Source organism: Euleptes europaea, chromosome 3 (genome assembly GCF_029931775.1).
Source record: "Euleptes europaea isolate rEulEur1 chromosome 3, rEulEur1.hap1, whole genome shotgun sequence".
NCBI lineage: Eukaryota > Metazoa > Chordata > Lepidosauria > Squamata > Sphaerodactylidae > Euleptes > Euleptes europaea.
This window is the reverse complement of record NC_079314.1, coordinates 66332880-66354918: the sequence shown is the minus strand read 5'-3', so window position 1 is coordinate 66354918 and position 22039 is coordinate 66332880. Positions and strand designations below refer to the sequence as shown.

Genomic DNA, 22039 nt, shown 5'->3' with positions numbered 1-22039 from the left:
CTACAAGAAACGTCTGACCTCTGTAATTGCCAACAAGGGTTTCGCCACCAAGTACTAAGTCATCTTTTGCAAAGGGATCAAATACTTTTTTCACTCATTATAATGCACATCAATCTCTGACTTTTTTCTTCTGGGTTTCTGGGGTTTTTCCTGTTGTAGCTGTGAGAGACAGAACAACAATAAACCTACCATTAAAATTATGGACTGGTCATTTCTTCATCAGAGGGCAAACGGGCAAATTCAGCAGGGGATCAAATACTTTCCCCCCCTCACTGTATATAATACAGCCATTATACAGAATTACTCCTACTCTGTAATGGCAAAAATGTTGCGCTTCAAAACAAGTTATATGTAATTATCGTGTGATATTTGTATTAGTCATACTTCTGTTTGTTGTTGAATTTCAAGGTCACAGCCGAAGAAGGATATTGAAACCTGTCACTGTTGTAGTTCTGTGCTGTATTATCAACACTTTTGTTTTTGCTTTTGCTCATTATTTGTATACTGTTATACATGTTTTGTAATTTATTTGAACCTTTGTTGTTACTACTATTTTGTAAAAAAACTTTGGAGTAGCAACAAGTTATTACATAAACACTTTGTAACCTCTGGTGCTTTGCACATTTTTTTTCTGTCTTCTGTCAGAGGTTTCTCCCCCTTCTTTTTTTCTTTTTTCCCTGTCCTTCAAAACAAGCCATCCTTAAGTCAACTGGGAAAGGAAGTATGCTGTGTGTCCAAAGTGCATGCCATCTTCCTTTCTTCCTCTTCTTAAGGTTTGTCAAAAACTGATGTTTCCATGGAAGCTGAAGATCGTAATGACCACAAGAAAAGTAAAGCACTACCTCTGTTGATCACCACAGCCTATTCAGCCATCATTATTAGCATTTTGATCCTCAAAGTGTAAAATGATTGCATTGCTGACAGAAAAAGCCTTGAGCACATTACTTACCAAACAGACGCTGATGGAAGAGGAACTTGCCAGCTACCATTCCTGTGAGGATCGCCAGTAGCCACAGGAAGACTTTTAAAAACCTCCAGCCTCCTCCCTCTGGGTATTTATTTGTCACAAACGAAAAGCAGTTGCCAACAACGATGACATTGGCTTCCGTTCGGCTATGAGAGACCGGATCTTCAGCAAATATTAAGAAGTTGAAGAAGATCACCAGGTAGGCCACAATTAAACGGGACCATGGATGCTGGAAGTAGTAACGGAAGTCCTTGGCCATCCTCCAACCGCTCAGCCCCTGCACATAGAAGCAAAAAAATACACACTGTAGGTCAGGCCATGACAAAGTTTTCTTCAGCTCTAGGAGTGGGGTATAAATGAATAAAAATTAAATCAAAACTTCTGCCTTAATGATTAGACATTCTCAGAACAGTGAGAGAGGGTGATGCTAAGGCAATTTTAAGCCATATATATGAAAATGCTCTTAATATTCAATAAACAGAAAGTTTCTGAAAACTGCCTGGAAGATAATTTGATAACTATAGCCCTAGAAAGGATTTTCCTGAAACACTACATTACTTTCCTTGTTGAACCTAGGACCTCTAATTAGCTTCAGTGTCCATGCATGAGTGCCATGGGGGGGGGGGGGGGACACACACACTCCAAGGCTGAACTGATGTGTTCTTTCCAATCTCAGCTATATGTTTAAATCTGTCTTTAAATGTTAAAGTCAGAAGCAATCTTAACGCTCAGATTTGACAGAATACCTTTAAAATATCTTGATCATCAGCTAATTATAATCTGTCTAACTTTTACCACCAAGAAGGCACCCCCTTCATGGAGGCAGGTGTCTATGCATTGTAAGCCAGACTTCAAGGTTTTTAACCAGTTATTCACAAACCTAGATGCTGAAACTTCAATCGAAAGAATCAGGATGCACCTATACATGGGCAGAATGAAGTACTAAAGTGGACTGTAACACTTCAAACTATAAGCGGAAAACTGCACATCAGTGAGAAAGCCATCTTCCTATCATGTTAGCTTTCTATTTGCAGGGAATACGTAAAACAAACTAGAATGCACTATCTCAGAACTATCTATCACTTCATTTTGCAACAAGTATGAACAGCATCTCAGAGGGAGGGAGGATTGACCTGCATATTCCGTAAAAAGCAAGTAAGGGTTCTAGGGGGCAAAATGCAAAAATCAATACAGATTACACTGCCGGCTGCTGAACTTGGGAAAGGGCTTTCACACACATGTAGAATCTACCTTCCTTTTTTTACTTAGAATGTAAGCAAAGGGCCAGTTCAAAAGGTATTTTTTTCATGTGATCATCTATACAGCTACAGTATATCTCAGAACATAGTTCTTATCCATGAGGTCCTAGTATCTCCATTTAAAGGAAGTCCAGTGACCTGACTGAGTTCCCAGCCATTGCAAACAGTAGCGATAGATCAGCGGTCTGATTTCATAAAAGGAAATGTCATGTGCATTAAGCAAATGGTTCCATCAAAAGTACACAAGTTTGCTCATGCTGTAGCTTCAGCTTGCATTTACAAAGGTAAGCAAAGCCTCTATTTTTGTTTGTTTTTGTTTTTAAGATTTTCATTCCAGGCTAGAGTACAAGGTAATACAGATAAAGTTTGCTGTTCTAGTTCCTATTACTGTTACATTGTTTGAAATTTAATTATCATGTACCATACTTCTTGAGAGATTTAAGAAACAACTGAGTCATTTGTAACATTTGTTTCAGTGACAAACATTGTTCTGGTAGAGGCTTCTCTATGAATCACATTACATAAATGTTGTCATCATTAGAACACCAATTTTAACATGAACTGTTTTTTGCCGTGAAGTTGCACCCAACTTTGGCAACCCGGTAGAGTTTTCAAGGCAAGAGACATTCAGAGTTGGTTTGGCATTGCCTGCCTCTGCATAGCAACCCTGGTGTTCCTTGGTGGTCTCCCATCCAAATACTGACCAGGGCTGACCCTGCTTAGCTTGCAAGAACTGAGGAGATTCGACTAGCCTGGGCTATCCTGGTCTGGGCAATATGGGCATGTTTTAGGTAATTCCCCAATTATTCAGAAAATAATTGTTGTAAAGAAGTTGCATGTCACAAGATTAACACACACAAAGAACACCTGGGGGAAAAAACCCAAAAATCATCATTTGATATTAACGCGTGTGATATCATTTGAAAAATGTGAGCAGCAGATTCTAAAAATCAAACAATACAGCACATGTTGACTGTCCAGTTCACATAACATTATCCCACCAACTGCCAGTGTGGAATGGGGAGGTAAAACAGCAGATTGTTAGACTAGGACTGGGTAGACCTGTGTTGAAGTTTGTTATCATTCAGCCACAAAGCTCACAGAGTGAAATTCAACCACATGCTCTCTCTCTCTCTCTCTCTCTCTCTCGTCAACCTATTAGCTACTTTTTTCTGTGTTAATTTTAAATGATTTTGCTTCCTTTTGCAAATGCAGCTGCTGGGCTTGCTTTTTCGGGAAGGAGGGATAATTTCACCTCTTCTCTCCTTGCCATTTTTGTACTGGCCCTCAAACTGGTGTTAGATTCCCACATTCCAATGTCTAGCCTACCTCGCAGGGTTATTGTGAAAATAAAGGTGGGAAGAACCATGTACACAGTTCCAAGCTTTCTGAAGGAAGGGTGGGATAAAAATAGGGCAAGGAGACAAAAAGCACTTTCCTATTTTACAGCGGGGCAGGAGGAGAGGCTAATACAGTTTGGCTTGCCTAAGACCATTTCACACACTTCTGGCAGAGGTGAGATTAGAAATAAGCTCACTCTCTTAGCCTCTACAGCTACAACTAGACAGAAGCACATATGCAAACTTACATTTGCTAGTCATCATCATGCTGAACCACATGTTCAATTGAACTTCTCCTGCTCCATAAATGCATACAGACACGCCTACAAAGACATTTTAAAGAGATGACATGGCAGACCTGGGGTACCCATTATGTACAAGAACCATTCATAAGTGAAACAAACTTTTTTACAATTAAAGTATTGAGGGAAGAGAAGACCCAATTTGAACCAAAGGTCACCAACTCCTGCACCTAATTTCAGCAAAACAAAACTCCTCACAACTGGTCCATGAGTATCTAGGATTAGGGATAAGAACATAAGAAAAGCCCTGCTGGATCAGACCAAGGCCCATCAAGTCCAGCAGTCTGTTCACACAGTGGCCAACCAGGTGCCTCTAGGAAGCCACTAACAAGACGACTGCAGCAGCACCATCCTGCCTGTGCTCCACAGCACCTAAGATAATAGACAGGTTCCTTTGATACTGGAGATAATAGGTATGCATCATGCTTAGTATCCATTTTAACTAGTAGCCATGAATACCCCTTTGCTCCATGTACATGTCAACTCGCCTCTTAAAGCCTTCCAAGTTGGCAGCCATCACCACATTTTGGGGCAGGGAATTCCACAATTTAACTATGCTAAGACTTTCTAGGGCTGCAGATGCATTTTCGAAATTAAGCACTCTATAGGACAACTTCTCAGCTATAAGAGATTTTGCACATATCAGAAATCAAAGTTACAAGTAAGTAAATGCACATAACTAATAACATCATATAGGTATAGCCTGAAGAACCTGTGAAGTCTATTTATGAAAACTAAATATTGGTGCTTTGTTTTGCGAAACAACCGCGTCCTCTGAAAAAGGACACAAGAAACGAGAAAGAAAAATACTCATGGCAGAATCGTTTCTCGTTCGCGCTTGCATGTGTACAGAGAAGGGAGCCATTCCCCTTTCAAGCGGAGCCCCATAAACATTTCCCCCGCCGATGGGGGCGGGGGGCTGCAAACACGCAGGCAGGGCTGAGGATGCTGCCCTTGGAGGGTGAGACGGGATCACCTTTCGACCAGAGAGTTCTCTACCCCTCGCCGAGGAAGGACCCCGCGCCCAGCCTATTGAACGGAGGCGAGAGCATGTGCAGAGTTCCCCTAAATCAACTAGTCCGATCCAACTCACACGTTTTGCCGCTAGGAGAGTCACGGCGGCGGCTCCAGCGGGTTCCCATTTGAAATACCGAACCCTGCAGTTCAATAGTAAGAGAATTCCCAGTGGGTCGCCGTGTTAGTCTGTCTGCAGTGGTAGAAAAGGGCAAGGGTCCAGGAGCACCTGAAAGACGAACAAACATATTTTCTGGTAGGGTAGGAGCTTTCGGGAGCCTACCAGAAAACATTTTCGCATTTAGAGAGCTGTGGCTCCCGAAAGCTCCTACCCTGCCAGAAAACATGTTTGTTCGTCTTTCAGGTGCTCCTGGACCCTTGCCCTTTTCTACTTCAATCGTAAGAGTCATCTCTCCCTGTCGTGGAAACCAAAGCGCAGGTTGCTCCTGCAGATCGGGCCGAGCTTCTCGCCCACGCGAGATTGGGGAGAGGAGGGGGGGGGGAAAGGACGACCGAAGGAGGAAGGCCACCCTTTGCAAAGGCGAGGCGCACTTGACTCACCCCAACCAGCGGCCACGTTTCGCCGGCGGCCGGCTCCTCTCCTCGACCGGCCTCCAGGACGGTCCGCGAGGGCTCCTGCTCCCTCCGCCGCCTGCCCGAAAGCCCGCCGGGCGCGCTTCCCCCAGGCGCCCACGCCCTCTTCCCGGCCGCCGGGGCCGCGCTGACCCTCCGAGGGCTTTCCCGGCCGCGCCCCTGCCAGCAAATCGTGCCGCCGCCGCCGCCGCCGCCGCCCTCCCTTTGCCAGGCCTCGGCGAAAGACACCAGCGCCGGGGAAGCGTGGAGGCGCTGCCTGCCTGCCTGCCTGCCTGCCTGCCTTGCCAGGGCCCCGAGGGGAAAGGGGATTCGCAGGCATCAGGGCAACGGGGGCTGGGATCCGGGAAGGGAGGCCCAAATGCGCCCCTTGGTCCGCCCCCTGCTTTTGGGAAGGGGCCGGCCGGAGGAATCGATTAGGGGTGCTGGGTGGGGGACTATTGCCAGAGGCCAAGGGATTCTGTTTTGTCCCCCATGCTTTTCAACATTTGTGTGAGAGAGATCATCTGGAAATTTGGGCTGAGCTGCCACCACTGGGCACAGATGTTACCCAGTTGTATCCTGTGTTTCCAGGAGATTCTAGGGAGGTTATGGATACTGTGAGCAGGAGGCAGTTTTGGAATGGATAAGGGCTAACAAACTGAAACTTAATCCTGATGAAACAGAGGTGCTGTTGGCAGGGGGGAGGTCTGAACCAGGGTATCTCCTGTTTTGGATGGGGTTGTCCTCCCCCTGAAGAAGGAGGTTTGTAACTTGGGGGTTTTCCTGGACCTGGGCCTTCTGTTGGATAAACAGGTGGCAGCAGTGGCCAGAGGTGCTGGTGAGCCAGCTGCTGCAGCTTTGGCTGCTAAGCAAGCTGTGACTCTCCTTGGGTGGGAAAGATCTTGCCATTGTGATACATGCCCTGGTAACATCTATTTTAAATTACTGCAGTGTGCTGTACATGGAGCTGCCCTTGAAGAGTGTATGGAAGCTACAGTTGGTACAAAATGCTGTGGCCAGAGTGTTGACTGGAGTGGATTGTAGAGGTCATATCACTCCTGTTTTGCCCAGTTTCCTTTCAGGTTTAACCAGAGTTGCTTGTATTGACCTTTAAAGCTCTATATGGCTTGGGGCCATCATGGTCACATTGGCAATGCTTTGTCCATGATGATTATAACAACCTTGCACTATTGATGTGCTCTAGCTACAGTTTCCCTCTCCTTGTGTGAGGCTCCTATGCATAAAGTCCCACCAATTTCCCTTGGGGGTTTTCTTCTGAGTAAACAGGGATAGGTTTGGGCCCAGTTCTTCAATATTTAATTATTACTATTTTAATGTCTGGAGATTGGCTTGTCCTTCTGCAGACTCTGAGAAGCTCCTCTGCATCTAGGAATTGCACTGGAGGCAGGAGTGGCTTTCTTCATCCAAGCAACGGTGAGAACTCAACTGTTCCTAAGCATTTCTCAAAAAGTACACTTGGTCTCAAGGGCTATAGACAAAGTGTAGAGAATTCCATTTGTATGTTATGTAAATAACATCAGTGATAGGTGAGTGGCAAGACAGAGGGAACTAAATTCTATGTATTTAATTATATTCTGCTTTTCTTGTTGAGACAAGGTGAATTATAAAATATATAAACAAATGCAATAAAACAGTATAAGACATACAAGTAAAAATGTCATTACAAAATTGGAAAAAGGTATAAAATTTAAAAAAGTATAAGTTGTGATGTTATAAAGAAATTCTATACCACTTAATGTGGCATGTGAATGCTTATGCTATGGTTCAGTACTTTTTGGTAGTTCCAGACTTCTGAAATCCTAATACATCGGTTATTGAATGGCCCATTTTGATGAGTGTACCGACTCATAAGAACAAGGCCATGGTGTTCACACAGTGGCCAACCAGGTGCCTCTAGGAAGCCCACAAACAAGACAACTGCAGCAGCACCATCCTGCCTGTGTTTCACAGCACCTAATATATTAGGCATGCTTCTCTGATCCTGGACAGAATAGGTATGCATCATGACTAGTATCCATTTTTACTAGTAGCCATGAATATCCCTCTGCTCCATGAACATGTCCACTCCCCTCTTAAAGCCCTTCAAGTTGGCAGCCATCACCACATCCTGGGGCAGGGAGTTCCACAATTTTAACTATATGTTGTGTGAAGAAGTACTTCTTTTTATCAGTTTTGAATCTCTCACCCTCCAGCTTCAGCAGATGACTCACTATGTGTAACCAGCCCTGAGCCCCTGAGAGAAAGGCAGGCTATAAATAAAGTCAATAAATAAATAAATCTTGACCCTTCATGCATTCTTATGGAGACGTCCTACTGATTTCAGTGCAACTCTCTGGCTGCAATACATTTTCTTGAAAACAAGCCCTAAGTCACTGAGACAAGCGGCTACATATTGGCCAACAAATACAATATTGTAACATCATCTTTATCCACTCACTATCTCTTATGCATATTTACCAATTAGCAAAATGGGACTTCCTTCCGAGTAAAGTGCAGTCGATTGCACAGCTAGGATTCAGGGAAAGCATGTATCGACCGAGCTGAGAAAACATTGTGTTCGGAATGAAAGGCTGTTACCGCACTAGGTATTCCCAGCGATGTATTAAGAGTTTGGAAATTTTATAAAAAAATACTGTTTGCACTTTCTATGTGTTCCCACCGATGTATTAAGAGTTTGAAACCGTTATAAAAAATACAGTCCGCACTTTGTTTGGCCTCTTTAGCTGTGAAGACGTCTTCCAACCATTTTTTAGCCGTAGTATCCAAAAACCCTTTTAAAGCTATGGCTGTTACCGTATTCCCAGCGATGTATCAAGAGTTTCAAAATGTTATAAAAAACATCGCTTTAAAAGGGTTTGTGGATGCCACGGCTAAAAAATGGTTGGAAGATGTCTTCACAGCTAAAGGGGCCAAACAAATGGGGACAGTATTTTTTTATAACGGTTTCAAACTCTTCATACATCGGTGGGAATACATAGAAAGTGCGAACAGTATTTTTTTTTATAACATTTTCAAACTCTTAATACATTGCTGGGAATACCTAGTGCGGTAACAGCCAAAGTTTCCATTGTAAACTCTTTAAGGTTCCACAAAACTCCTATTAGGATAATTCACAGTGGGTCGCCGTGTTAGTCTGTCTGCAGTAGTAGAAAAGGGCAAGAGTCCAGCAGCACCTTAATTTTTTTGTTAGTCTTTAAGTTGCTACTGGACTCTTGCTCTTTTCTAAAACTCCTATTGCAATTGTGTCGGTGCAGACTACCCCTCTGGCATCCTAAACTCCCCTACTTGGAAGTAAGCCCCATAGCGGCTTCGTTCCAGGCCAGCGCACACGGGCGATTCCACTCCGCCTCGGGGGGGGGGGTTACGGCTGCACATGGCGGCGCTGCCTGCGGCTCCCAGCCAAATCCAGCGCAGCAGCCGGGCCGGAAGGAGCAGCCGGCCGGGGCTATGGAATGCGAGTCGCTGAGTGGCGGCGGCGCGTCACGTGGGTTTCCCGGGCCGGTCTGGACTGCCGCGGTCGCTCGTGCCGTTGCCCCAGCCCAGAGGCGACGCTTGCCCGGCTGCTCGGCGCCATGTCCCACCAGACCGGCATCCAAGGTACCTCCAGAGCTCCCTCCCGGCTTGCCCCCCCCTTGCCCTGCTTGGCCCCCGCCGCTCTCCCGGGTGCCTGCCTGCGCCGTGCCCGACGAGGAATGGGAAAGAGCCGGTGACGGGCCAAACTTCCGGCATCTGGAGTCCTCGCTGCGAGTTTTGGGGAGCTTGGGGCGAAAACGCACGGGAGGTTTGGTCTTGGATTTGCCGCTCTCTAAATGCACCTTCTCCCCCCCCCCCGATCCTCAGCACTCAACAATCAGCCCCCCCTGCAGAGTTCTGAGAATTCAGATGGGGGAAATGTGCATCGAGAGAGCGGCAAAAACCCCAGGCAAAACCTCCCGTGCGCTTCCACCCTTTTGATTCCCTTCTTTGCAGGGCTGGACCGGAGTTCTCCGCCCCGGCCCCTATTTCGCCACGTAATGCCCTAACAAAAGAAACAACGCATCGGAGTCTGCGCAGGGGTGCCTTTCCCTGTACGCTTGCCCGCTTCAAGCCCCTGCGAAGCCCCTGCGAAAGCGAGCCAATGCAAAGTCTCACGCGGGCAGAGGCCATCCCTTGGGCAGAAGAGGCTCGCGGTGGCCTCTCTCGGCCTGCACCTGCCCCTTCGCTCCGCCGCCGGCGTGCTGCTGGTGAGCAGGGGCCGCTCCGCAGCGGCTCCCCAGGCTCTGCTCAGCTCAGCAAACCCCCCGGATTCGAACGGCTGAGCGAGGCGGCGCGTGCATCGCGCGGGGGGGGGGGCGAAGCTCTTCGCCCGGCCGAAGACCCGCTCGATCGGGGATCAGCCCAGCGGAATTCGGGGGGAGCCGCTTCCCAGGCTCGTTTTACCCATTTCTAGTCACGTGGGTGAGCTTCCAGAGAGCGGGGGGGGGGGGACGCCGCAAGCGAAATTTGCAGGGTTCCTAGCTTCGGGACAAATAGGTGGAAATGCAACAGTTGGGTATTTGGAGAGGGCAGAATGCAGCAAGGAGAATTTTTTTCTTTTCGGGAGTATTCAAGACACAGGAGCGTTGCCAGAAAAGTGTTGGCAACGCTTCTTCCAGTCTGCTTTGTAATTTAGCCCTTAACCATAGACTCAGCAGGGCAGCTCTTGTGTCAACCGTACAGTCAAAGTTGGGTATTAGAAAAGTCAAAGTTGGGTATTAGAAAAGGGCAAGAGTCCAGTAGCACCTTACAGACGAACAAAAATATTTTCTGGTAGGGTATGAAAGCTCATACAAGTTGGGTATGTTTTTCTGACATCAGGATCAGGCACAGTTACCTTATTGGGCTCTCTGCAAGTTGCAAAGGCCTGCCTTTGGGGGTTACCGCATTATGTATTCCCACCGATTTATTAAGAGTTTGAAAATGTTATAAAAAAACATTGCTTTAAAAGGGTTTTTTGATAGTACGGCTAAGAAATGGTTGGAAGACGTCTTCACAGCTAAAGGGGCCAAACAAAGGCTGTTACCCCACTAGGTATTCCCAGCGATCTATCAAGGGTTTGGAAATGTTATAAAAAGCCTCACTTTAAAAGGGGTTTTGGATGCCACGGCTAAAAAATGGTTGGAAGACATCTTCACAGCTAAAGGGGCCAAACAAAGTGCGAACAGTATTTTTTATAACAGTTTCAAACTTAATACATCGGTGGGAATACATAGAAAGTGTGAGCAATATTTTTTATAACATTTTCAAACTCCTAATACATCGGTGGGAATACATAGAAAGTGCGAACATTATTTTCTATGTTTTCAAACTCTTAATACGTCGCTGGGAATACATAATGCGGTAACCCCTAATATCCCAGGAAACAGCTGAAAGGAACTTTAAAAGGGGGGAGGAACTTTCCCCTTGTTATTCCTGCAATACATCTTGCAAATCTGAGTTGCTCTCCATAAGGAGATAAGTTTTTTCATTGGTCGTAGCTCAGTAACATACCTGTGATTTTTTTATGTTAGTCCCAGTAGGAATTTGTTGTTGTTGTTTAAATTGCTATGCGTGGCTTATCCATTGATTTTCAACTCTCCACCATCCAAGGAAGAAATCAACCAAGGCAACAATCTTATATGCAGACTTTCCTGAGAGTTAAGTGCCATTCAATATGGTGGGCTTACTTCAGAGCAGTCGAGCATATGACTGTGCTGTAAGTAGCATTGCCAACCTCCCAGTGGCACCTGCATATCTCCCACTATTACAGTTGATCTCCAGATGACCAAGAGCAGTTCACCAGGAGAAAATGTCTGCTTTGGAGGGTGGCCTCTATGGTTTTATACCCTGCTGAGGTTCCAAACCCCTCCCTCCTCAGGCTCTGCTTCAAAATCTCCAGGTATTTTCCAACCCTGATCTGGCAAACCTATCTAAGACATTTAAATCAATATCCTTAATTGGCACAAATAGCATAGAACACTTGTAAACTTTAGTAAAGATTGGACTTAGACAAATCTGCTGGAATGGCTCAGATCAAAGATCCTCAACCAACTGAGTCTCAGACCCCTTGCAGAGTATTTTTTGTTGTTCTGGTTGTTGCTTTTTGGAAGGACCTGTTGCTAATGCATATGCATGGGGGGGTGCCACACCTTTTGCCTGTCTTTGCATACCTGCTGACAGGAGCAGTAGGATGGCGAGGTGAGATTGCTCAGTTGGAGAGAGGGTTTTTTTTTTTACCACAGAGAAAGTTTAAAGACTCCTTCCTCCCTACAAAAACTCTCCCTTGCCTGTTTTGCCTTCCTATAGCCTGGCCACTCCCTCAAACTCAGTAGTTCATCCTCACACATGTATTGTCTAGCCTGCCAGTTAAGATATATTCCTCTCAAGTCCTGCTCTCTCTGCCCTGCTTTGGGGGGAGAGAGATGGAGCATTTTAGTAATGGCACCTTGCTTATGGAATGCCCTGCCCCATGAGGCTTACCTGGCACCTACGTTGCTTTCCTTTAGGCACCAGGCCAAAACTGCTGATATCATACTGCCCTTGAACAAATCTGTGGTGATACCACACTTGGAATAAATACTGTGTACAGTTCTGGTCACTACACCTAAAAATGGATATAGCAGAGCTTGAGAAGGTGCAGAAAAGAGCAACCAAAATGATTAGGGGACTAGAGCAACTGTCCTATGGGGAGCGGTTAGGACACTTAGGGCTGTTTAGCTTGGAAAGAAGGTGGCTAAGGAGAGACATGATAGAGGTCTATAAAATTATGCATGGTTTGGAGAGAGTGGACAGGGAGAAGTGTTTCTCCCTCTCCCATAATACTAGAACACGGGGTCATCTGCTAAAGCTGGAGGGTGAGAGATTCAAAACAGATAAAAGGAAGTATTTTTTCACACAACGCATAGTTAAATTGTGGAACTCCCTGCCCCAGGATGTGGTGATGGCTGCCAGCTTGGAGGGCTTTAAGAGGGGAGTGGACATATTCATGGAGGAGAGGGGTATTCATGGCTATTAGTTAGAATGGATACTAGTCATGCTGCATACCTATTCTGTCTAGTATCAGAGGAGCGTGCCTATAATTTTGGGTGCGGTGCAACACAGGCAGGATGGTGCTGCTGCAGTCGTCTTGTTTGTGGCTTCCTAGAGGCACCTGGTTGGCCACTGTGTGAACAGACTGCTGGACTTGATGGGCCTTGGTCTGATCTAGCAGGGCCTTTCTTATGTTCTTACTGCTGTTCACGCTCTGAGGAGGAGGGCATCTTCAGAGTGGGTTATTCCCATCGCTTGCTCGGGGAGGCAGGAACAAAAAACCTTTTATGATCTATGTTTCTAAGCTGGATTTTAATAATATCTTTAAATGAATCACTGGCTTTTTAAAAACACTGGTAGAAGTTGGCTGTAGAGGTTCTCAGTTCAGATCTGGATTTTTGTATAGGTGGTGGATAGAACCTCTTCTCTTACACCTGTTTCTTAATTTCAAATGCCACACCATACCCCTAAGTTGCTATTAGCCCTGTTGAGGGAAATACATTTTTCTCTAGCAAATAGCAGCTAAGGCAGGGGAGAGCTTTTGGGGAAGATCATCAAAATGGCTTTAATGTTTAAACCTCTTTTTACTGCATTGCAGTCTCAGTCTATGAGGTGCCCTACTATTTACAAGTTAAAATTGCTTGGAGGGCCATTTGTTCTGGGCTTTTCCCTTTTCATCTTAGCAGTTGGCCTGACAACAGCCCTTTGAAGTAGGTTCAGGTGAGAGACGATCTTGTCAAAACCACTATCCCAAAAACAGCCTGTATTGGCTGGCTTTTAAAGCTAATAAGATCAGCTCCATACTATTGAGACCAAAGGCCATTTCAGCGATTTAAAAGAGCCAAAAACTCAAGTAAGTACTGAAAGACACAGTTTGGCTGAACACCCTAGCCAAGTAGTTTGGATCTTTGGTTTAATCTGGGTTGGACTCTCAGCTCCTTTGATTGAATTCCCAGCCTCCTGCAAATTGGCATATTTGAAATCTGAATAACACTTATGTGATTCTGGCAACAAAGCCAGAAACTAAGCCTAGCAACAAAGCTATAATCCAGGTCATATCTAGAACAGATGAATGTTTACCTTTTCCAGTGCTTGCAAAATAGGGAGGATTAGAAAGTTAGATAATTCTTCTTGTGCAGTCATGTACTAACCCTTGGTCTTTCTCCTTCGCTGTATTGAAGGAGGCTTCCACATGGTTACCTGCGCCAGCTTCAGTGCTGTTGGAAAGCAGGTTTATTTCATGCTTCCCCATACCATTGTGGTGTACTAGTGTACCTCCAGGGGTTTCCTTGTTTTTTCTCCAGTCTTTCTCAGACCTGCTTTTCTCTACAGTTTTGGGTAAGTTTGCAGTAAAGTTGGGATGGCTGCTGTGTGGGTGGGGAGTGTTGTATCTGGGTGCTTTGGCTTTTTCTCATAATGCATTATTCAAAGGAGTGGTTTTAAAAATAACTAAAATTCATTTAATAATTATTATTATTATTATTATTGCCTTTTTCAGCTAGCGAAGATGTCAAAGAGACTTTTGCAAGAGCCCGGAATGGACAATACAGATTATTAAAAATAGTTATTGAAAATGGTAAGTGTTTAACATGCACACATGTCTTTCCTAGAGTGTTCTATAGATGAGGGAAAGATAAATCAATTTAAGTTACTATTCAAAATGTGATGATGAATGGATTTTTAAGTTTTTGTGCCTTGGAAACAAGGATGCTTACAATGCACACATACTATTGATAGAAATTGCTTGCTTTTTATATATCTTTAACGTTAGTTAATTGATTATGCTAAATGATAGTCATATTTACAGCTCTCCCAATGAAATCAGCATTTTTCTGGGAAGATCTTACCTGTATTCAGGAGAAGCAACATTCATATAAGCCAGATTTTGCTTGTTTTGGAGGGATGATAGGTTATGTTTTATTCCATTTATTAAAATTTGCTTCTTTATGAATCAAAATCTTCTGTCTTTGGAAATGTAACACTACCACATTAACAATAAAATCCTAAGCAGAGCGAAACCCTTCTAAGCCAATTAGTTTAGAAGGGTATTACTCTGTTTATGATTGCACTGTTAATAAACTCAAACAATTTTGCAGGGAAAAGTTCAGACTTTTGTCTTCCTTTCATTGTGTGCCTCAAGTCGATCATTATTTTTCACTTCTGTTCCATGTTACATCTCATATTCATCCACTGTAGGCCTTTGAGCAGATTTGTAGTGAGGTATAATTTCCTTTTTGTTACCATCAATAGTGCCTTAACTACACTTCCATCTTCACAGAACAGCTTATTGTGGGATCTGCTAAACAACCTGGTGAATCCTGGGAAAAGGACTACGATTCCTTTGTTCTCCCACTCCTTGAAGACAAGCAGCCGTGTTATATATTGTACAGACTAGATTCCCAAAATGCCCAAGGATATGAATGGATCTTTATTGCCTGGTCCCCAGATCATTCTCCTGTAAGTAACAAAATGAAATCACTAGTGTGCCCTTCAAACCATGAAGTGTTTTTTCCCATTTCTCAATTGCCTTGCTGTATTTTAAGCACTTACTTAAAATACAGCAAGACAATTATTGCAACAAGGCCCCTTCACTCGCAAACAGGCACATGTACCCCAACACCGCTCATGAGTTTTCCTTTTGTGCTGTTCCACAGAACTGTGGTATGTTGTAGATACTAGATGCACATTGGTAGAGCAAGTTATATGGATTTTTTCCCCAATACTAGACACCCTGCTGGGTAGGAATTGTCCAAATGTTTGTGGTATTGACTCCCACAGTGACAGGATCTGAAAGCATAATACTTTCAGAGAAAGGAAGTGGGAAATACCTGTAGTCCAGTTTCTGGAGCTGAAACTAAATATCCCAGTCAGATTTATATTTTTACAGTTCTACTGAGTGAGTTTTTTTTCCAAAGTTAAAAATGCTTAGGATTTTAGTCTAAATATCATCATTTAAATAATGGCCTGTATCCAACCACACAGTTAATAAAACTTAAATGTCATGGTAAAACTTAAATGTCATCTTTGTCATTATACTTAATTGGTATATTTTTAATTGGTATATTTTTGTTTCTTTTCTCTCTTTGGTGGTGTTGTATTTTAATAAATGTCAACAACAAAAAACTTAAGGGCACTTCAGTTTTCTTAAGAGGGGGTAGCAATTTTCACCAATCTCCTGTTCCTACGCACTGAGGGTCAATGGACTCTCAGAAACAGCAGTCAGGGGATCTAGGGGGAATTGACAAAAAGCACCCTCTCTTAAGAAAACTTAATTTCCTGCTAGGCTTCAGAACATGGTCGGATACAGGCCAGTAAGTTTGAAGTTCAGTGGTATGCCACTGTTGAAGCTGCAGGCATCCACCCCTGACAAATGGGGCTAATAGTCTCCCAGACTACCCAAACATTCCCTTTCTATAGTACCTTACTAGAGCTCTGCCCTTTAGATTGGCATAGAAGGAGCTATATACAAGAGTAGCTCTCTTTTTGCAGTTCACATCCCAGATATGATAAACCTGAATGATCCTTCTCTGTACTTGCCACCCCTCCCCGCTTCTTTTGGGCTCTGAATTGGTCATCTGCCACTTTTCCCCATGTTGCGTAGCAGTATCTGATATGATGGTCAAGACAAGTATCTCTCTTCCCTATCTCTCCATTCAAACTTAGCTGTTTCTTTGAAGTAACTTGCTGACATATGGATCTCAGAATGCCCAAGAACTTCCCACCCTCCTTCTTTTTGCTGTTCATTATCCATTTCTCTCAATGCTACCATCCATTTTGTTAATTCAAGTCATCTGGGCCTTGTCTCATTCGTTTTCATCCTTCCGGAATCAACAGATACTGACACTTATCCTTTGATAGCTTTTTCAGTACTCTTTATTCCATTTTACCAAGTTTCGATTCACCATATTAAGTCCTTAATGGTTACAACTTTCTTCATTGTCATGGCCCTTTGGTCTGGTCCTCTCACCGATGTCCAAAGTTCTGTTGCAAGAATTGTCTAGCTTGTCTGCTACAGAAATAATGACAAATTTCCTCGGGCCTCCCTTCACACCCTATGCAAAGTGTTACTACAGTGCTTTGTCTACAAGAGACCTCATGGCCTTACTACACTCTTACCTTTCACCTTTTCTCTCTTGCTACATCTCTGCCTGAGACCTCCATTTTTGCTGCTATGGTACTTCTGCTCTGTCAGTCAGTTGTACTCGGCCTTCCTGGCTAGTCTTTCACCTGGAGCTTCCTCTTAGAACACACCTAACTCTTCCTGCCTCCTTAACTTACCTCCTAAAAATCTAACTAAGGTAAGTAGCAAACTCCCTCTTGTAGACATTTGTGTTCTCTCACTTATGGACTTGTTGGACATTAAGTATTACTTTTAACCCATTCTTCCTCTGGAAAGTTCAGCGTAGCTTACATGACTGTCCATGGTCTCCCTTCCAGACAATGGTCAGCTCCACATCTCCTTAGTTTGGCACAGGATAAGGTTCTTCTGGACCTTTCCTTAGGAGTAAGACGGCCAGTTAACAGGCCCATGTCATAAATGGCAAGCTTGAGGATGTTGGTAAGATACCCAAGGCCAATCAACAAACTCATTGCTGAGCAAAGTGAAATCTAGGCCCTGCTTCATCATCATTCTTCCTGCTAGGCCAACGTAGGCTTTTTGGGTTTTCTATGCATGTTGATGGCACCACACAAATGAGAATGTTAATCTTTCTTTCTCTATCTCTTAAGTTGAGCTCATCTCCAACTGTCACAGTAGGAAAATGAACCTAATGGGTTGGAGCCAAAGACTCCTCTCCTCAAAATAGACGTGTTTTTCCTTGGGAGGAAAAGCTGCTTTTTCAGAGGAAGACTCTCATTTTGCAGAAGGGAGTCCTTGGATTGAACCCGTAGATATTAGCACTTTGAGGAGTAGCTTTAACTTCCATTCAGTTCAGCTTCCAAGATAATAACTAGTCTCCCTCATAACCTATCAGGTTCGTCAAAAAATGTTGTATGCAGCTACTCGAGCTACTTTGAAGAAAGAATTTGGAGGCGGACATATTAAAGATGAAGTGTTTGGAACAAACAAGGTATGTATTTTTAAAAGGACCATTTGGCTGGGTTTGCTCCTGAGTAACATCTAGGAATCAAGTTCCATGAGCAATTGAAGATAGTGAGTCCTTTTTTCAAACTGTAGAACTGGAAGACTTACGTAGAAATTTTTGTAATTAAACTTCCTGTGTAGACAGCTGGTGTTTGTGTTTTCAGGATGATGTTTCTTTGAATGGATACCAAAAGTACTTGGTAACTCAGTCTTCCCCTGCCCCTCTGACTGCAGCAGAAGAAGAACTTCGACAAATCAAAATTAATGAGGTACCACAATGGCAAAGGGCTAAGTCTTTTTCTTTTTAAATGTTCAGACCCATGTCAACAGTGAGTCATTTTTTGGAAGTCTAAAATGAAGTGATGAAGTCTGCTTTAACTAGCTTGTATAAACCTTTGCACCAAAAGAACACCTGCCAGTTCCAAATGTTTCTAACCAATATGGATGGACTGGAGCCCACTTCTTCAAATGTAGCCAGTTTATGTTGAAGGTTAAAAACCAACTCAGTTCAGAAAACGCACAAATCACGCAGTAGTACTTGGATTGAGTGGAGAGCAAATAGGTTTGTATGTTTTGACCATTTCTAAGCTGCTCGATATTGTTTCCCAGGTACAAACTGAAGTCAGTGTTGATACAAAGCATCAGACTCTACAAGGTGTAGCATTTCCAATAGCAAAAGAAGCCCTCCAAGCGCTGGAAGAATTGAAAAATAAACAGCTAAACTATGTGCAGTTGGTAAGTGAGTGAGTTTATTCCTTTGCCTTCATCCTGAAGGTTGTTGCTGATGAAAATAGTAAAGATTATACTGCTTTATAGTGCTCAACAGTAGTGTTCGACAGCATTGCAGTCTTTGTATTGGAAAGATTATAATTATTCATTTTGAAAATGTTTTCCTAAAATTATTTCCCATAGTTATTTCTTTGAATCACAGATATATCATGCATATATTTCGTACCAACCAATACTATTTATGTTAACAGCAAATTGATATGAAAAACGAAATGATTGTCCTGGCTAGCACTCTCTCAACGGAACTGAAAGACTTACCGAAAAGGATTCCAAAGGATTCTGCACGGTACCATTTTTTCCTCTACAAACATTCCCATGAAGGAGACCACTTGGAATCGATAGGTATGCCAGAATTCCAGTCTTCCAGTCTACTTGATTAGATAGTGGGATTCATCAGAAGCCTCGTGGGTTTGGTAATGTTTATTTAGTTGTGGTTGAGAATTACGAGCCACAAAACGTAATTACCTAGCTGTTCTAAATGGGGTGCTAGATTATTGTTCCAACACACAACCAGCATAATCTTTTGCAGTATGGATGGCATCCCCCAATTAAAAAAAATATATATGTGCTTTTAACATGAATGCGAAGCAAGACACAATAATACGTTGTTGGAAATAAAATACTGTAAAGGATTTTTTTTTAATTTCTCACCACTTACACATTCTGCAGTTTTTATCTACTCTATGCCTGGCTATATGTGTAGTATACGAGAGCGGATGTTATATTCTAGCTGCAAGAGCCCTCTCCTAGACATTGCAGAAAGACAGCTGTGGATGCAGATCATCCGAAAGGTAAGGACGCAACTCAGGCTTTCTAGCTCTGACGCCAAGCCATCTTTTAGACCCAACTCTGTTAGTACCCCAAAACTCTCAGACAAACCTCCCAATATATATTTTTTCATGTTAAGAATTGATAGCAGGACAGTGGGTGGCAGAGCCCCACACTCTCCACTCTGGCTTTTTGTCTCGTGGCGAGTACAGGGCTGGTGTAACATGGTCCCCCACCACCCTGCCACCCATTGTGCTGTTATCCAGTTCTCTTAGCATCCATTTTTGCCTGAGAGTTTAAGACACGCTGGACTGCATTTTCTGTGCACAGAATAAATGTAGCAGCTGGTGATGTTCTGCAGAAACAGTTATCACAGTGGCTGCTATCTGTAGGTAGGTCCTATAGCAGATCCTGAGCAAGCAGAAGCCCATGAAAGCATTTGTAGATCTGTGTGCTCTGGGTGGGATAACACTAAGCCTGAGAGTGCTTTCTTAATATGGTTTGATCACCTCAAGTCCTGTACGTAAGAGCTGATGATACTTTTCTACAATCTGTCCCAGTCTTCATGCCTCATTGCCAGAGGTCAGCTACTCCATGTTGCTGAATCCATTTGTTTCTATATGCGGGGTAAGGAAATTAGGTCATTTTATTAAATAGTTGACAACTAATGCAATTCAACTGTGTATCTAGTGGATTAAGGTAATATTAATAGCTGGCAAGTCAGTTGGTCCTATCCTTGAAGCCCTGGGCAGGTCAGTCACTTTTCCAGTGATTGTTTTCATTTGAATTATGAATTTTATAATCATTTGATCTCATAGCTATTTAGTACTTGCAGTGTTTGTGATCCTGCATAGACTTTGTCAGAAAGGCTCTACTTTGTAGCCTCACTTGGAGTGGGGATAAGAAGCTGGGCCTTCTGGAGGGTGGCACCCACCCAGATTCTAGATGTCTTCCCCACAGGCAATCTGCTTTCCTCTTTGTTGGTGATTTTCTGTTACCAGTTTGGCTGTTCCATTAAGTTTTAATGCTTTGTATACTATTGAAGCCAGAGAACACATATAAATTTCAAAATGTATTAAAAACAAACATAGATGAAGATCTTTTTTACTATATGAAACAGTAAATTGACAGATCCTTTACAGAGTTAAGTATGCCTAAGCCATGGGTTTCCATAGGCTTGGGTACCCCTGAACCCTCCACAGAATTGAACTGTTCCTTGGGATTAACAGCCTGTCTTTTCTCTGTTTACCCAATGGTAAACATGGCAAACTACGGTTGTCCAAATGCAGCAAGAGAAATCAGTTTACAGAAGATTCTGCGTATGGTTGTTTAGTTTCATATGTGGGTATCATAAGATGTTATGAAGTAGGCAATGGTATATAACCTAAATCTTAAAAGATCTATAATCTGGAGGGTGGCACCCACCCAGATTCTAGATGTCTTCCCCACAGGCAATCTGCTTTCCTCTTTGTTGGTGATTTTCTGTTACCAGTTTGGCTGTTCCATTAAGTTTTAATGCTTTGTATACTATTGAAGCCAGAGAACACATATAAATTTCAAAATGTATTAAAAACAAACATAGATGAAGATCTTTTTTACTATATGAAACAGTAAATTGACAGATCCTTTACAGAGTTAAGTATGCCTAAGCCATGGGTTTCCATAGGCTTGGGTACCCCTGAACCCTCCACAGAATTGAACTGTTCCTTGGGATTAACAGCCTGTCTTTTCTCTGTTTACCCAATGGTAAACATGGCAAACTACGGTTGTCCAAATGCAGCAAGAGAAATCAGTTTACAGAAGATTCTGCGTATGGTTGTTTAGTTTCATATGTGGGTATCATAAGATGTTATGAAGTAGGCAATGGTATATAACCTAAATCTTAAAAGATCTATAATCATGCATTAAAAAGAATCATTAGGTAGGTGAAGACATATTCTCAAGATTTGATTATCTCTCTTTCCCTCACCTTCCAGATCGAAATAGATGACGGAGATGAGTTAACTGCTGACTTCCTTTATGAAGAAGTCCATCCTAAACAACATGCGCACAAACAGAGTTTTGCTAAACCGAAAGGACCTGCAGGAAAAAGGGGAATCCGAAGGTTGATCAGGGGCCCAGCTGAAAGCGAAACACCTACTGACTAAATTCAGCAAGTACACCGGGAACAAAAACATTCTGATAGGAGGTGGGGGAAGACAAAAATAGCCCAGTCCTCAATAATGAACCGAAAGCATTCCGCACTGATCTTTTTGGGGGAGGGATTGACATATCTTGTTACGTTTCTACTGCACTTATCTACCTATGTCACTTTAGATTTTACCATCTTTTATTACGTTTCTCATCTGAATTTGTTTCATAACCACAATGTATTCATAATTTCTGTAAAAATACGATCTTGCATAGCTTGCGGTCAGTTTTGATGACTGTGTCTCACATGGAGCTTTCAATTAGTTTTTGACATTAATTTTGACTAGTTTTTGACAAGAGTTTGTAAGACAATGAAACAGCCATTTTAATTGATTCATTACCTACCTGTCTTAGAGCTCTTTACACATTTAGACTAATCAAGAGATATCATGTGCGTGTGGTAAGATATCTGTATAAATGTCTTCTCACATGGGGTTTGTTTATTTAAGCTGTGGTTTGAAATAGCCATGTCATTTTGTTTATCTCTCAGGGTACCAACTCTAGGACAGGATATGTGGGATGGATTGGGCCTGTTTTATTCTTCACCTAGTGGGGTTTCTGATGAATCATGGGTCACTTCTGCCCTCTATCTACCTTTAAGATGGTACAGACCACCTAAAATCAGAGATGGAAGGGGAAAAAGAGATGAATCTAGGAAATGTTTAGAAGTTAGATAACAACTGAAAGAAAAAAGTGGGAACAGACCT

The 22039-nt window shown here is 43.1% G+C and overlaps 2 protein-coding genes across 3 annotated transcripts in view; one reads left to right on the top strand and one right to left on the bottom strand.

Moving 5' to 3' along the window:
• Positions 1-1233, bottom strand: part of TMEM117 (transmembrane protein 117) — a 238634-nt gene extending 237401 nt beyond the window's left edge. Inside the window, exon 1 of one of the 2 annotated variants that reach the window (XM_056846852.1) lies at positions 950-1233. In XM_056846852.1, the coding sequence (XP_056702830.1) occupies positions 950-1226 (277 nt within the window). In that variant the 5' untranslated portion in view covers positions 1227-1233. The remainder of the gene's footprint in view (positions 1-949) is intronic. The other variant, XM_056846853.1, reaches the window with a different exon arrangement.
• Positions 1234-8996: 7763 nt separating this feature from the next.
• TWF1 (twinfilin actin binding protein 1) lies at positions 8997-21321 on the top strand. The gene is made up of 9 exons (XM_056846157.1): positions 8997-9073; positions 14001-14078; positions 14781-14959; positions 17476-17571; positions 17750-17854; positions 18195-18320; positions 18566-18716; positions 19044-19165; positions 21119-21321. Exons 1-9 carry the CDS (start codon positions 9049-9051, stop codon positions 21287-21289), a joined length of 1053 nt encoding a protein of 350 aa, XP_056702135.1. The 5' UTR covers positions 8997-9048; the 3' UTR covers positions 21290-21321.
• The last annotated feature ends 718 nt before the right edge of the window (positions 21322-22039 follow it).